This window comes from Ahaetulla prasina, chromosome 3 (genome assembly GCF_028640845.1).
Source record: "Ahaetulla prasina isolate Xishuangbanna chromosome 3, ASM2864084v1, whole genome shotgun sequence".
NCBI lineage: Eukaryota > Metazoa > Chordata > Lepidosauria > Squamata > Colubridae > Ahaetulla > Ahaetulla prasina.
This window is the reverse complement of record NC_080541.1, coordinates 119760887-119776725: the sequence shown is the minus strand read 5'-3', so window position 1 is coordinate 119776725 and position 15839 is coordinate 119760887. Positions and strand designations below refer to the sequence as shown.

Below are 15839 nucleotides of genomic sequence, written 5' to 3'. Positions count from 1 at the left end.
GTGTTAATTAGGATTTTATCTGGGAAGACTCCAAACCTTGTGTTCCAAGTTCTTTAAATCAGCCATATATCACAGCCACAAAACAGTCATAGCACAAAGCTGTACAACAGCAGGGATTATTATACTGAACAGACTTCACTCCCTAGATAAAATGTTTAAAATTCTTCAAGTCTTTGCTAAAAGTCCTGAAGCTTTCAAAACTAACCCCTAAAGAAAAAGTTAAGGAATGAAATTGTGTTAGCTTATGGGATTGACATAAAAGTTTATGTAACATTTTCTGGATTGGATTTTGGCTTTGAACTGATAGGAATGAGAAAATAATAGATTTCCTGACCATTTTCTTCTAATCTCAGTGTTTGTATAAAGTGAAGTGTGTGTCTTGCACAAATCAAACTCACTTCAGAAGAATATTTAAACTATTTAGCAATTCAGATAGACTGTGATTTATTTATAGATTTCTTCTTGCAGTTTATGATATGTTTCTTGCAAAAATCAAATTATTTTTGTTATAGTTGTTTTATCTAGAAATAGATTTAGTTAAAAAGTTAATTTCTTTCCAGCGGGATAACAGATTGAAATTTTAAGGATTTTTTCCCCCCAGAGAATATGAAAGAATACTTTTGCATCCAATGTACATACCAGGGCTGTCTTAAAAGCATTATGGGCCCTGAGCAAAGCACTGTACTGGGGCCCCTATGACAATTACTCACAGGAATAAAAATGTAAATGGTCGATAAAATTAAACATATATTTGCATGTTAGTATTAATAAAAATGTAGTAAAATGTAATAAATATGTTGCTGAATTTATATGATACAAAGTGCATTGAAGGGTTAACATACACAGATTAGTATGGGGCCCCTATGCTCTTGGGGCTCACGGGCAAGTGCCCATCAGGCCTATGCATTAAGATAGCCATTTTTCTTGCCCCATTAGTATCTTTGATTTGGCAATTTTTTATTCTGCTTCAAGGAATGGAACATAACTTGTTCAGCTTTACAAATTCAATCTGTAAGGATACATCTTTATTTACATTAATCCTAATGTTGTTAGAATTCTCTAAAATTCTATTATATTTGTTACTTCATATAATTCAAAGCACACATTTATTTAAAGTTAATTTACTTCAGTGCTATTAAAAAGGAGAATCCTTCTACACCTCTGTAGATATGTTGAAAATGATATGAGCACATTAATAATCTTGTAGAAATGTTAATGTGCTATTATTAGCATTGAACAAAATGGTGCCATGCGTGGGTGGAACTTTTCTAATTTTAGGTGTAATATAAATGGCTTAGGAAATTAAGACAAATTTTATGTCCCTCAGCCCCACCCCAAAAAAGGGAGTCTGTATCAAGAGTGTATAACTTTTTATGGACCAAAAGCTGTAGTTGGTTTTTAAGTGGCCAATTTTACACTAGCAGAACCAGAGGACAGAAGAAAATTGAATTTGATCTAGTTGTATTTACATAAACATTAGAATTACATTAAATATAGTCAATACTGTTACTCCAGTCATATATTTAAATAATGGTCTCCTACTTTCACTTTACAAGTGACTTATTAATATGCTAAGGCAGCTTCCCCATTCTTGAACCCATCATCAGATATATTAGAATGATTTCCATTATTTTCCACCAGCATATCTACTCTGACTTGATTAGGAATTAGCTAAAGCATTTTGTTGTATGAGCTTTGGTTTATTATATTAGTTTGTTTCTTATAATATTTTGAAAGCTGCATTAAAAATCATTCAATCAAAAGATGAATATAAGCCTTCTAAATAAACAATACATTTGCCTATTAGTGTGGATCTGGCAGATGGGAATGTGTTTTCACAGAATCTCATTATGAGCTCTTGTTCATACATTACCTATTTACAGGTATCAAACCATAGTTCTCATGTTTAAACCGTCCGTTCATTTTTCTCACATACAGCCAGTCAGAAATGGCTGTTGGGAGGGCGTTTTTGAGGAATGTTTCAAAGCGAGTTACGATCAGCATGTCCCAAGGGTAGCCTTTGTCCCAGACACGACTCATTATCCAGGATCCACTTCTAGAGCTGATGCAAACCTTTAAAAAACAAGGAGAGGATACCAAAGTAAGAAATCCATGTTCTGTGGCCATGCATGCCACCATCTCAACTCCCTTCCATATTATTGTTATTGTTAGTTGCGAAGTTGTATCCGACCCATCGCGACCCCATGGACGTTCCTTCAGGCCTTCCTGTCCTCCACCATCCACTGGAGTCCATTTAAGTTCACTCCCTTCCATAGACAAAGGTATTTTTAATCATATTTGGAGACTTCTCACATTGTGAGAATCCAGAGTGTACAAACATTTTCTGTTTGTAGAACAATTAGGTTTCATTGTGGCTTAATATATTATATGAACTCAGTCTCTATTATTGTAGCCATCAACTATAGATTAATATTGGCTGTATACCCAGTAGTGGGATTCAGCCAGTTCGTACCACTTCAGGAGAACCGGCCGTTAACTTTCTGAGCAGTTTGGCAAACTGGTTGTTGGAAGAAATCATTAGGGAAGAGAACTGGTTGTTAAATTACTTGAACCCCATCACTGTGTATACCTCCAGTTACGATATGGTTTAACACAATGTGAAGTCATCTTAGATCACTATGATAGATTGGTAAAGAACTTTCAAGGGTTTAGAGCGAAGTATCCATATTGTACTAATGGAAAATTCCTCCAGATGGATGTATTAGAAATTGAACTTGAATCCTTCTGTGTGTAATTCATCTGGATCCTCCTGTATAATCCCTAATTTATCTCATTATAATCTTTATTTTTTCTCATTACACTATGTGCAAATCGGTATAAACATATTTTATAAAAATATAAATTTTTTTTGAAATAGACCCTCTAGGAAATGGCACAGCTTTTTTGTTGTTTTTGTTTACATTTATACCCCGCCCTTCTCCAAAGACTCAGGGCGGCTTACAATGTATAAGGCAATAGTCTCATTCTATTTGTATATTTTTTTTTACAAAGTCAACTTATTGCCCACCCAACAATCTGGGTCCTCATTTTACCTACCTTATAAAGGGTGGAAGGCTGAGTCAACCTTTGGATGGGTTACTCTGAGAACTAGAACAACTAGAACTAGAACTGAGGACTATCAGGGTAGAGGCAATACCTGAGAGGCTGTGTGACTGAGCTCAACAGCAATGTCGCTCCCAGAATTGCCAAGGCCAATTACCAGAACTTTCTTCCCCCTGAACTTTTCAGGGCCTTTGTATTCCCGGCTGTGGAAGAAGGGACCCTGAAATTTCTCTAATCCTGTGTGAAAAAAGTTTTAAAACAAATTATGATTGTAACAACTGAAATTTTCCAGCACATCAAAGCAAAACCACTGATGTAATAGAGCAGTGATGGCTAATTTTTTTGCCATCGTGTACCAAAAGTGGAGGTCACGTGGGGTGTGTGTCACACATGCACATATCCACACCCATAATTCTATGTGCCCTGCCCCATGCATGCATGAGCGACCTCCCCGTGCTCCAGGGGTGAAATGCTACCAGATCGGACCGGATCGGGCAAGTAGGTAGCAAAGACTGGGGCTGGTTTGCTGAATCGGGAACAATGGCTGGCTGGCCATGCCCCCGAACCGATCCACAGCCTGCAGTCCTGCCATGCTTGCCTGCCTTCCACGCTGCCTTCCCGGCATCACGGTGGCTAGCTTGCGAAGGCAAGAAAGTGGAAGTCCTCATGGAAGGCAGTCACGCATGGCAGGGATTCGGGAAGGGAGTAAGCTGCCCTCCCCCCGCTTTACCACTCCATCTCTTCCTCCTTGCCAGCAACATCCACTCGGCCAATCTCCCTGCAAACTCGGCCAACGCTTCCACACCTCCGCACGCTTCCTTTCCTCCCCCCCCCCCACGACCTCCCTATGCCTGGGCAGCATCTGTTTTTGCAGTAAGGCAGCCGCAGGAATCGCCAACCCATCAGGAGATGAGAAAAGAGAGCATCTCCCCAAGAACTGAATCTTTTTTCAGTTCCCAGGCAGCCTGGAGGTCCTGCAATGAGGCAGAGCCGGGCTAATGCCATTGAGATCCTGACCATAGCCTGGATCCTAGGCACTTTCTAGTAATTGTGGCAGGACAGCAAGCCTCATTCGGCAGCATCCAGCCGGTTTCCCAGCAGCATCAGCGTCAGCGGCGTTAAGAGTGGGCAGAGAAGAGAAGAATCCAGCAAAGTCAAGCTCCATAAAGAAGAGAGGACTGCCCCCCTTCTTGTAAGTGCGGCTTTCCCCTCCTGGGCTCCCGGTGCCTGCCGATTTGTTGGTGAGTCTGGCCGCTGCCTTATTGCAAAAACAGATGCTGTGCAGGCGTGGGGAGGTCGGGGAGGGGGAGGAAAGGAAGCATGCGGAGGTGTGGAAGCATTGGCCGAATTTGCAGGAAGATTGGCTGAGTGGATGCTGCTCGTGAGGAGGAAGAGATGGAGTGGTAAAGTTGGGGGGGGCAGCTTCCTTCCTTTCCCGAAGCCCTGCCATGCTTGACTGCCTTCCACACTGCCTTCCCAGCAGGCCCCCAGGCCTCTTGCCTTCCCCTCCACCTCGGGTCCCGCTGCCTGCATCCAGCCCAGGACAGGGGACACTTTCTTCCTTCTCCTGCAGCAGCCGCTGCTCACATCAGGTGTGTGTGTGTGTGTGTGTGTGTGAGAGAGAGAGAGAGAGAGAGAGAGAGAGAGAGAGAGAGAGAGAGAGAGAGAAAGAAAGAAAGAAAGGAAGGAAGGAAGGAAGGAAGGAAGGAAGGAAGGAAGGAAGGAGTGATGTCATGTTGGCCAGGCCCACCCAGTCACATGCCCACCAAGCCACGCCCACAGAACCGATGGCAAAAAAATTTAGATTTCACTCCTGCCACGCTCCCATCGCTTTTGGCACGATGGGCCCAGTAAGCCAATTTTTTGCTCTCCCCAGGCTCCAGAGCTTTTCTGGGAGCCTGGGGAGGGTGAAAACGGCCTTCCCCCCCACCCCCTCTGGAGGCAGGAAACAGCCTGTTTCCCTACTTCTGGTGGGCCCAGAAGGCCCAAAAATCAGCTGGCCAGTGCGCACATGTGTGCTGGAGCTGAGCTCATGTGCCCACCAATATGTCTCCACATGCCACCTATGGTACACGTGCCATAGGTTCGCCATCACAGCAATAGAGTGAAAGCACATGGAGGTCTGACATGGATGTACATCTTCAGTTTTCCCATTGATATTGTTCTTATAATCTCAGCTTCTACTATTGCTGTTTCCTAGAGTAATTGGTCTGAATGCCCCACTACCCTTAAAAATGAAACTTACTGTTAGTCAGTGGGATTTTCTTTATATCTTTGGAGGGAAGGATCTTAAATGAGTGGCATAGGAGAAAATGGTTTTAAAATTCCTTCTCATCTGCCATGATTCTAGTCCAGTTCCCCACTGCTAGCAACTACTGTTAAAAGTAAAACTGATATATTAATGTTGTCATGCATTTAACTTTAGGCTCAATTTTGCTTTGAAATAACTATAGAGAAGAAGATACAATGCACTTTAGCTGCATCAAGAAAAAGTATGAGAATCTCTTGTATCACTCATAGAAACAATTCACAAAGTATGTTTCATCATTTGTGGTTTATCAAAGGTTGGTTCTGTTTAGTTATTATGAAAAATATAAAACTCCCCATGTTAAGAGTGGAACAGTGGCGCCCCTGTGGTGCTGATTCAGTCAGAGACAGGTATGTTTACCACTATATAGATGCTTGCCCAGCAAATACTTTACATCTACTATTGTATGTGAATTGGATTTCATGTGAGCCCAAAACCTGATATGCAGGATCAGTGGTAGTGTGGAAACTAACAAATATATGTAAAATATTAAAGAGATAGGACTGCTCCCTCCAGTCAGATAATAACTTCCATTGATTTTAATAAATCCTAAGTAGAACATGTCTTCTTGCTGTTTTTCCATATCTATTTAATTATTTGTCACTTACCAGGAAAGCTAGCAACTGGGATACTTGGATACACATGATGTCCTGAGCAAACCATGACAGCATCAAAAGTAGTTGATTCCAGCTTGCCATCCTTCTGTGTCTCAACATCCCATTGGCCAGAGACAAGGAAATCTGAGTGCTTCTTAATATTGGTCACATGTGTCTTTGAAGAAACATTCAAGGTCATATTTATTTATTTAAATAATTTATATGATTGCCTATCTCACAACTGTGGGTCTGGACTGCATACAAACAAAGGTTGTGTTTAAACAACAATACAATAACCAATGATGTCCAAATATATCATACATTATATCCCAGTCATAAAAATCACACTAACAACACAGCTGGCTTAACTTCTTGGCCCTAATTCCTGGGGAATTAGTATGATTCAAGTTCCAAACCAGCTATATATAAATGACAACTGATGACATCTAATTGGTATGAATGGATGCAGCATGTATGAGATATATGTACATAGATACTATATCTGGATATATATCTATTATTCTTCTCAGTGGAATTAAAAAATTGACAAAAGGACCATGTAATCCAATCCTATACAAGTTTACTTGTGTAATAAAACTTATCCCTAATATCTATCTGTGTGATTGCTAAGAATTGAAAGTGACTTGATCAATCAATCAATCAATCCCCAATAAATGAATTTACGATTGCAACCTGTAATATTTATGTCTCAATCTGTGCAGTATGCTAAACCAATCATGGCCAATGCAGCACTCAGTAATGCCAGAGTACCCATGGTGCTTCAGATCATGTACAAATATCTCCAAATTATTCTTAAATTTTATTTTAAATGGCAAAATTATTGTAAGATTGCTAACCTTGCAAGATACTGTTGAAAACACTTAGGAATTGTGAGATCTTAGGGATGATATTTCAGGCAAGTTCTTTAAAAACAAAATGGGGGCAAAGCTGTATCGAAATAGTGTCTAGTATCTGAAAAGCTTGCCAACTCTGCATTAAGCTACAATAGTGAAAACACCATGATTTATCTGGCTCAATATATAATCAGCCCCTAAAAGGAACCCAGTTTAAACAAACTATATTAAGAACGCAGATCTCCCCTCCATAATTCATCCTCAGCTTGAATATAACGTTTATAGTCAAAGAGAAAAATAGGCTCTATTTCAGATCTTCTCGTGAAAATTAGAATAATATTCAAGTCAGGAGTTCACCACATTAGGCTTATGCCAAAGGTTAAATCAGTGGCCAGTTATTAATTAAATTTATTTGTTACAAATTCAACTGAGAATCTCGAGAATTAGTCGACCAGTGAAATACTGTGGACATAATATAGTTAGACTTCAGCAAGGCATTCAACAAAATAGACCACGACCTACTTCTTCCTAAGCTAGAAAAAAGTGGGATAGATAGTTTCACCACCAGATGGATTCACAACTGGCTGACAAACCGTACTCAACGAGTAGTCCTTAATGGGTCTAAGTCTACATGGAGAGAAGTAAGCAGTGGGGTGCCACAAGGTTCCATCTAAGGCCTAGTACTCTTCAATATCTTCATAAATGAGTTAGATGAGGGAATAGAAGGGGAACTTATCAAATTTGCTGATGATACTAAGCTGGCAGGAATAGCTAACACCCTAGAAGATAGGCTCAAGATCCAGATTGATCTTGACAGACTTGAACACTGGGCCCTACCTAACAAAATGAAATTCAATGTAGAGAAAAGTAAAGTCCTACACTTAGGTAAGAAAAACCAGAAGTAGATATATAAACTGGGTGAAACCAGGCTTAATAGCAGTGATTGTGAGAGGGAGCTTGGAGTCTTAGTGGACAACCAGCTAAATATGAGCCAGCAGTGTGCAGTGGCAGCCTAAAAAGCCAATGCAATCCTAAATTGCATTAATAGAGGGATACAATCAAGATCAAGTGAGGTACTAATACCACTCTATAAAGCCCTAGTAAGACCACACCTAGAGTATTGCATCCAGTTTTGGTCACCACACTATTAAAAAGATGTTGAGACTCTAGAAAGAGTACAGAGAAGAGCAACCAAAGGGGGATTGGAGGCTAAAACATACAATGACCAGTTGCAGGAACTGGACATGACTAGTCTAGTGAAGAGAAGGACATGGGAGACATGATAGCAGTGTTCCAATATCTGAGGGGCTGCCACAGAGAGGAGGGGGTCAAGCCATTTTCCAAAGCACCTGAAGGCCAGACAAGAAATTAATGGATGGAAACTGACCAAGGAGAGATTCAGCCTAGAAATAAGGAGAAATTTTCTGACAGTGAGAACAATCAACCAGTGGATCAGTTTGCCTTTGGAAGTTGTGGGAGCTTCATCACTTGAGACTTTCAAGAAAAGATTTGACTGCCATTTGTCAGAAATGGTCCTGCTTGAGCAGGGGGGTTGGACTGGAAGACCTATAAGGTCCGTTCCAACTCTGTTAACCTGTAATCTGAATTACAATTTTTCACCAAACCAAAGAAAAGGCACTGCCAGGAATATAGGTAGAAGAAATGCAAAGTATTATTTTTATGCTGGTTCAAACAAGACTAAGTCAACAGCAGCCATTTTTGGTTGCTCTTTTAATCCTATCACCCTGCCTTCCTCAGAGAATTTTATGAGAACCCTAGAATGCTTTTTTCCCCTTTATTTGTTATCCTCTCATTATTTTTTCCTTCTTCCGTCAGTTTTCCATCCCGCAGTCTCTCAAGACCTAGCTTTATCCCAGGGAACTGGTAAGATCTTGAGATTTCTCCATTGCTCATCAAAGCTTTTGTGTGCATGGTTTAGGTTTTTGTAACTTTTTAATATGACTGTGTATGACATGTATATTGTTTTACTTGTTTTTGCTCTGCACTGTCCAGAATAGCTTCCTGGCCATATAAATTTGATGAATAAATAAATAATAAAATGTATTTTGACTGTTATCAGGAGCCATAAGAAGCAGTATTTTTGGGGTCCACATACTAAATATGAACCAGCAATGAAAGGCAATTGTTAAAAGTCCCTTCTCAATCAGCTTACAATTACTTACCTTAAACTGTATGAATTTAAGAAGATCAAAATGCTTGGCATATAGTTCAATATATTCCTGAAGTTTGGAGTTGTGCATATAGTTAGGAAAATTCTCTGGGAAAGGAAAGTCCATGTAGCACATCATTTCTTTGCATGAGTTGGTAAACACAGATCTGTAAATGCTGGCTCGGCCTTCCTCTGGTGACTCCTGGCAGAGAAAGAAAATCAAGGATGAATGATATTTGAAATTTCTTCAAAGAAACAGAGCTGCAGAAAGTGGAAATATTTTCAGTTAACTTGAAATTTAAGGTGCTAGATTTTTCTCAGCTCTGTTTGTTGTATTTTCCATTGAGAGAAGTGATGGATCATTTTGAACTTGTCCATAAAATCTAGGCTTGCTATCCCAATTTTATTTGCTTGCAACAACATGGCAAAGAAAAAGTTTTTAGATCAGCCTTAGGGACACTCAAACAAAAGGTGTGCCAGAAGCAATCAAAATAGCTGACTGACACAAATAAAATACATTATTCATGAAGCAAGCAATACTCATAAAACAAAATATCGATCTCTATCAAAAAGGACAGAACTTTCTAGAGCCATTGTAAACAATACAATAATTATAAAATTAGCATGGAAAGCCCCAAGGGGAGCAGTCTTTTATTGTTGCAGTTTACATATCGTATGTCTGTGCCAGTAGCCAAATATAATGGAAATTAGAACGTCAACTGGGTTGGGAAGATACATCCAATATGCATAAAGATTTATGCAATACAACAGCAAACAAGATTGGATCCTGCAGCATTATCCTTCATTCATTATTTGCCTTCATTTGTGAGAGATACGGGCAGTTAGTGCTTCGCACAGTTCGACTTTGCGAATCCTTCACAGCACATGAGGTGTCCGCTTATGCATAGAATCGCCTAAAGTACACATTCTGGTGAGAGAGTAGTTTCCTGAGGATGGGCTCCAGCACAAGTCTGAAATCTTGGAAGACTAAACATCTGGTCCTGGTGACTGACCTAGATTGGCTCCTGCAACAGTAATTACTGTTTGTCTCATCCTTGTGATTGCCATTAGTGCTGGCTCCATCGCCCTCCCCCAAAAGCCTAGTGCAGTGTTTCCCAACCTTAGCAACTTTAAGAGAATTCTGGGAATTGAAGTCCATTCGTCTGAATTCTACAATTGAGAAATATTAGTCTAGTGCAGGGGTGTCAAACTCGATTTCATTGGGGGACGCATGGAAACTGATCTTGGGGGGGGCATGCGCAGTCCCCTGAGTCACAGCCAAAAATGGAGCCTGGGAGCCCATTTTTGCTGCCAGAGCGCTCAGGCCACCACAAATACCGCCAACATGAGTGACATCAAGCTGGCCATGCCCACCCCAGCCATGCCCACCTCGGCCCACAAGATCCTCCCCCCAGCCTGCATGTGGCCCTCCCAAGCTCCTTTTTCGCTGGCAGAGGCACTGTGGGCCAGTCCTTTGCTGTTTCTAGGGCAGCCCCACAGGCCAGATCTAAGCACCCCGCAGGCCTTGAGTTTGACACCCCTGGTCTAGTGTCTTACCAAGAGAAGACTTTAGGAGATACAAGGCATTTTTCATCCCATAAAGGACAAGGTTACTAATCCTATGGATTGTACAATTACCAGAAGGACAAGTATTTGAATTTGTTGGAAGAAAGCCATTTGTGGGTTTCATAAGATTTATTTATTTATTTTTTGGTCAAGAAAGAAATGTGGCAGTTTCCTCTTACAGATTCTATTTAATCTACTAACCCTCTTTTGTTTAAGAAGACTCTTTGTGAGGCTGGGAAATACTTACCTGCACTTGCCTCAGGCAAGTTCTCAAGAGTACAGATTGTTCTTAATAGCGATGGGGATTATACTTGAAATTCTATCAAAAACATTTTCAAATGTCAGAAGAGGAATCAGCAATCAATGACATGTGAGCCAGCTAACTACAATGGAATGTCAAAATTCAAAGTTTAGAGCACAGTTTATTTCCAAAGGGAAATATATCTATTTCTGAGCATTGGGTGGGTGACTATGACCTGAAGAATCTAAAGAATATTTTTGGGGGTGGCAGCCAAGAATTTTTTTTCATCAATACTTTCTTCCTAAACGAAGGAAGAAAGAAAATGACTGCCTTTGTGCCATAGGCAGGACTAGAACTCACAGTCTCTTGGTTTCTAGTCTGGTGCCTTAACTACTATACCATTTTCCATTTAAGGAATTGTAGTTTTGGCCTGCTGTAATTTATGGGAATTTCCCTGATTGATCTACTTGCCTCAGTGCTAACCTTCAACCATTTCTTGAGGAATGTACCACATTGTGCTCTACTCATCCCTCACCCACTGAGAAGGCAATCTCCACTCATCTTTTTCCGCACTGCATGAAAGTGTTTTCTGAGTTGTGTTGCCTCAAGTGGTAGAGTACAGATTGATTGATTGATTGATTGATTGATTGATTGATTTTATTTTATTTTGTCACACAGTATATATAAGCATAAGCATGAAATAACTATACAGTATATAAGCATATATATAAGTATGAGTATGTAATAACTATATTAATTGGATATAACAAAAGGAAACAATAGGACAGGAACGGTAGGCACGTTTGTGCTCTTATGCACTCTTACAGACCTCTTAGGAATGGGGTGAGGTCAATGGTAGATAGTTTTTGGTTGAAGCTTTTGGGATTTTGGGAAGAGACCACAGAGTCAGGTAGTGTATTCCAAGCATTAACAACTCTGTTACTGAAGTCATATTTTCTGCAATCAAGTTTGGAGCGGTTAACATTAAGCTTAAATCTATTGTGTGCTTGTGTATTGTTGTAATTGAAGTTGAGTAGTCTTTGACAGGAAGGAAGGAAGGAAGGAAGCAGATCCCCTGCTGCATTTCATTTCACAAGAGGCAAAAACTTCCAATCCTGTCAGTTATTGTGTTCTAAAAGCAGGAATGCTGGTCATCTATTACCTCCATGAACATTTCATTTACAGCTGTACAGGTAAAACAATAAAAAGATGCAGAGTATGGGGGAGGAGGCAAGATGATAGCCACAACTGAAACTGTGCCTATTTTTTATGTATACTGCAGACTTGAGAACAAAAAGTAGGGATGTTAAGGGATAAAATACTAAAACTCCTGCAATAGATTTCCATAGAAACAAATATGAAAGCTTTTCCAGAATCAACTGAAGCAGATGGATCTTTTTTGTTTCTTTTTTAAATCCTGAGTCAGATTGACAAGATTTCTGTCACTTTCCCCTTGTAGCCTGAGTGGGAGGAAAAACAACAATATTGGTGTTTTTGTATTTTTCTTTTGCTGCTCCAGGAGGTATTAAAAAACAGGGAATTCTACAATCAGAAACTTTGGAAAATACAATTCAGACAGAACATCAGCTCAAAGGAGGAATCAGCTGAAATCTGGACATGAATTTCTTAAACCTTCATTTCTAGCTGGTTTACTCTTAGGAGTCCGACAGTTTAAGGCTACAGCCTTCACAAAGACCTTGCTGATTTCAAAGCAATCCAAAAGATTAAGGTGGCCAGTACTCAGTCAAGCACCACTTCATGTTACTCAACATGTTTGCACTTGGATTAATATTCTGCAGATGGCTATGAAAGATTGCATAACCAAGACAAAACACCACAGCTTATTCCCAGGCAACAAAAAGAAGATAGATATCAAAGTCCTATCAAATAACACTTATTAACTTGAATACTTATTTTCTGCATTAACTATTGCATTATCTTTTGCAAGCCTACATATAATGTAAGTATATATATAATAGCAGTTGCAATCTACTATTTGTAGTAATACTAGTTTCTTGAAAAATATTTATCTGGAGTATTTATAACTTGCTTTAATCTTCCACCCTGGGAATCCTTTCTCACACATTTGCAGTATAAAACTAAACAAGTAAGTAGAAGCAAAGCGAAGTGAAACATGAACATTCAGATACCCAATTATTGTAAAGCCCAATTATCTTAAAAATTTAGCTGTAACATTTAATGCTTTTGCAAATTGGAAATGGAAATTGTTCAAAGAGATTACAATATAATAACATTTTTTTTGAGTTAATCTTGACTCCTGGGAATTTCCTACACCTTTCTTGATGAAATATGGAAGCAGTTGGCCACTTCTTAATCTAGCCTACAACGAGAGCCATAAATGATTTCCCAGTTAAACCAAGGGCTCTGTCCCTTATGCTTTCTTTTACTAGAGCCAGAGGGAGAGATAGCTGGATGACGGGTGGGAGGTGGGAAGGGGATAGGAGATAAAGCCTGATGGACCCAATGCACAGAGTATATGCAGCTCTGGGCTGAACTGTGGAGTCCTTGGTGCTCTCTGAACTCAACTGTTTGCTTACAGACTTCATCAGTGCTAAAATTACCTAATCAGGTAATGAAACATATGAAAGTGAACAACCAAGCAGAAACAGCACCAAAAACTCCACAAAGTCCAATGGAGCTTTTGAAGCCTCAAATGCAATTAAACACTTCTTTTATATGGGCAGAGGTCAATTAGTACCTGCTGCCTTAAAACTTTTTGAGGCCAAAACATTGGCGCGGATTCTTTATGGAGCACAGTCAGGAATCCTTGCAAAGAAAAACTTGCTGGAACTATACAAACCAAATTCCTGCAAGCCATCTTAGCTGCACCCAAAGGAATTCCAAATGCCCGTTTAAGAATTGAGACAGGTATGCCTCAAATTTGGGTAAAAGCCTGGAAGATGATGGTTATCTATTGGCTAAAGATTCATTTCTTTCCAGAGGGACTGTCCCCGCTAGTGCTGACAAACAACTTCCCCTCCCCCTGGAAACAGGTGATAGATCAAAAGCTGAGCTCTTAGGGGCTCTCACTGATATTCTTAATGTCCCTAGGCTTTGACAAAGCAAAGCAAGTGGTAATTGATAGAATGAAGGACATGGAGTTCCAAGAAGAATTAAACAGGTTGCCTCTCCACAGTTGGGACAAAATCAAACAGGGTGTGTGGGAATCAGCAGGATATCTGAATGATCTGATCTCCCCAAAACAAAGAATAGCTTTCTTCAGAGCCAGATTTAATATTTTCCCCTCAGCACTTCTCCAGGGTAGGTACAAGAAAACACCAATAGCAGAACGGGAATGTATATGTGGTAAAGGAGAAGTCGAACATATCTCACATGTCTTATTGTACCGTGAGTTATACAGAGTATGTAGGTCAATATATATTCTCCCCTTACTAGAGAGATTGCCAGGGAGGACAGACGACTTTTATGTAGACTTTCTCCTCCAAGACTCAAATCCGGCTACCACACGTGCAGTGGCAAAATTTTGAGTCACTGCAATGTCCACAAGAAAAAAATTGGTTACTGAATTATAGATGTCAACTAATGCCAACTTTTTGGAGATATATGTAACAGTTATGGGAAAAATACATTTACTCACATACTTGACGGCTCTCCCAGCATGTAAATTAGGAAGTGACCCAGAGGTGAAATCTAAAATTTTTCCCTATCGGTTCTGTGGGCGTGGCTTAATTTGTGGGTGTGGTCAGATGACTGGGTGGGCGTGGCCAATAACAATAAATAATAAAAATAATAAACAAAGTATAAAAAACAATAAGAGGTATCAAAAACCAACTTTCACACTTTACACCACAACACAACACAACACAACTGACTCACACACAATGTAAAAGCAGCTGCACTTCACACTTCACACAGCCACTAAAAGCTCAAAAACCAACTTTCACACTTTACACACACACAACACAAGACAACACAAGTGACTCACACACAATGTAAATGCAGCTGTACTTCACCCAAAATGGCCCCTGCAACAAACAGGAACCTCACACAGTCACAAAAAGCTCAAAAACCAACTTTTACATTTTACGTACACACAACACAACTCTCTCTCTCTCTCTCTCTCTCTCTCACACACACACACACACACACACACACACACACACACACAAAATGCCACATACAGCTTTGTGAAATTTTTTGAGTTTATGTAGTTAGAGTGAAACACTACAGAAACACACCAAATCTCAGAAAGCTGCACAAATATTTTATTTTATTATTTTATTTTATTTTATTTATATTTTTTAGATCAGGAGTCTCCAACCTTAGTAACTTTAAAGTTTGTGGACTTCAATTCCCAGAGTTCCTCAGCCAGCAAAACAGGCAGATTAGTTGCTCACTGAGGAAATAGATTAGCTAGCAACTGATTCTGTCTGTGCTGAAACTGCTCCTTTCAGGCTGGGAAAGCCATGCGTTAGATCAGTAATCAGGTAAATGCCTTAGAATCTCTTAAAAGGAAGTTTTCTACAAGCTCTTAGGCTGAAGAGGTTGTGGAAAACATGTTTTTTAAAGTTTTGCTGATGAGGAACTCAGGTGAGAAAAGGCCAGAGGAGCCTTTTAAAACTTTTTTTTAAAAAAAAGAGTTTAAAGGCTCTGCCGATCTCAGTTGAGCCACGGGATCCTCAAAGGCTTTTTTTTTTACTTTTAAAGGCATGTTTTCGGCTGAAGAAAAACTGCTGTTAAAAGTAAAAAAAAAAACTCTGCTGATGGTGCGGCTCAGCAGAGGCAGGGGGGCGGGGCCAGGGATTTCTGCCACCGGTTCTCTGAACCAGCAGCCGTGATCGCTACTGGATTGGGCGAGCTGGTCCGAACCGGGAGCATTTCACCCCTGAAGTGACCCTATTGGTTGAAATCATGTATTTTAATTATAGGAATGGTATTATACATGATTGATGTCAGTATTTTAATTTTAAGTTACATAACAGATAACTGGATTTTATCATAGATTTTATCTGTTACGTATTATTTTATTCTTGAATTTTTAATTGTATATTTACTGAGT

The 15839-nt window shown here is 39.8% G+C and overlaps 2 protein-coding genes across 2 annotated transcripts in view; one reads left to right on the top strand and one right to left on the bottom strand.

Annotated features, from left to right (window-relative positions):
- The window catches only part of LOC131195443 (flavin-containing monooxygenase 3-like), a 34030-nt gene that overhangs the window by 15939 nt on the left and 2252 nt on the right, over positions 1–15839 (bottom strand). Inside the window, exons 3-6 of the mRNA XM_058177351.1 lie at positions 9005–9193; positions 5980–6142; positions 3158–3300; positions 1874–2073 (exon numbers count right to left, since the gene is read on the bottom strand). Coding sequence (XP_058033334.1) covers positions 1874–2073; positions 3158–3300; positions 5980–6142; positions 9005–9193 — 695 coding nt within the window. The remainder of the gene's footprint in view (positions 1–1873; positions 2074–3157; positions 3301–5979; positions 6143–9004; positions 9194–15839) is intronic.
- LOC131195442 (dimethylaniline monooxygenase [N-oxide-forming] 2-like) overlaps positions 6156–15839 on the top strand; it is an 89175-nt gene continuing 79491 nt past the window's right edge. The window contains exon 1 of the mRNA XM_058177349.1: positions 6156–8705. The gene's annotated coding sequence lies outside the window, so the exon portion shown is untranslated. The remainder of the gene's footprint in view (positions 8706–15839) is intronic.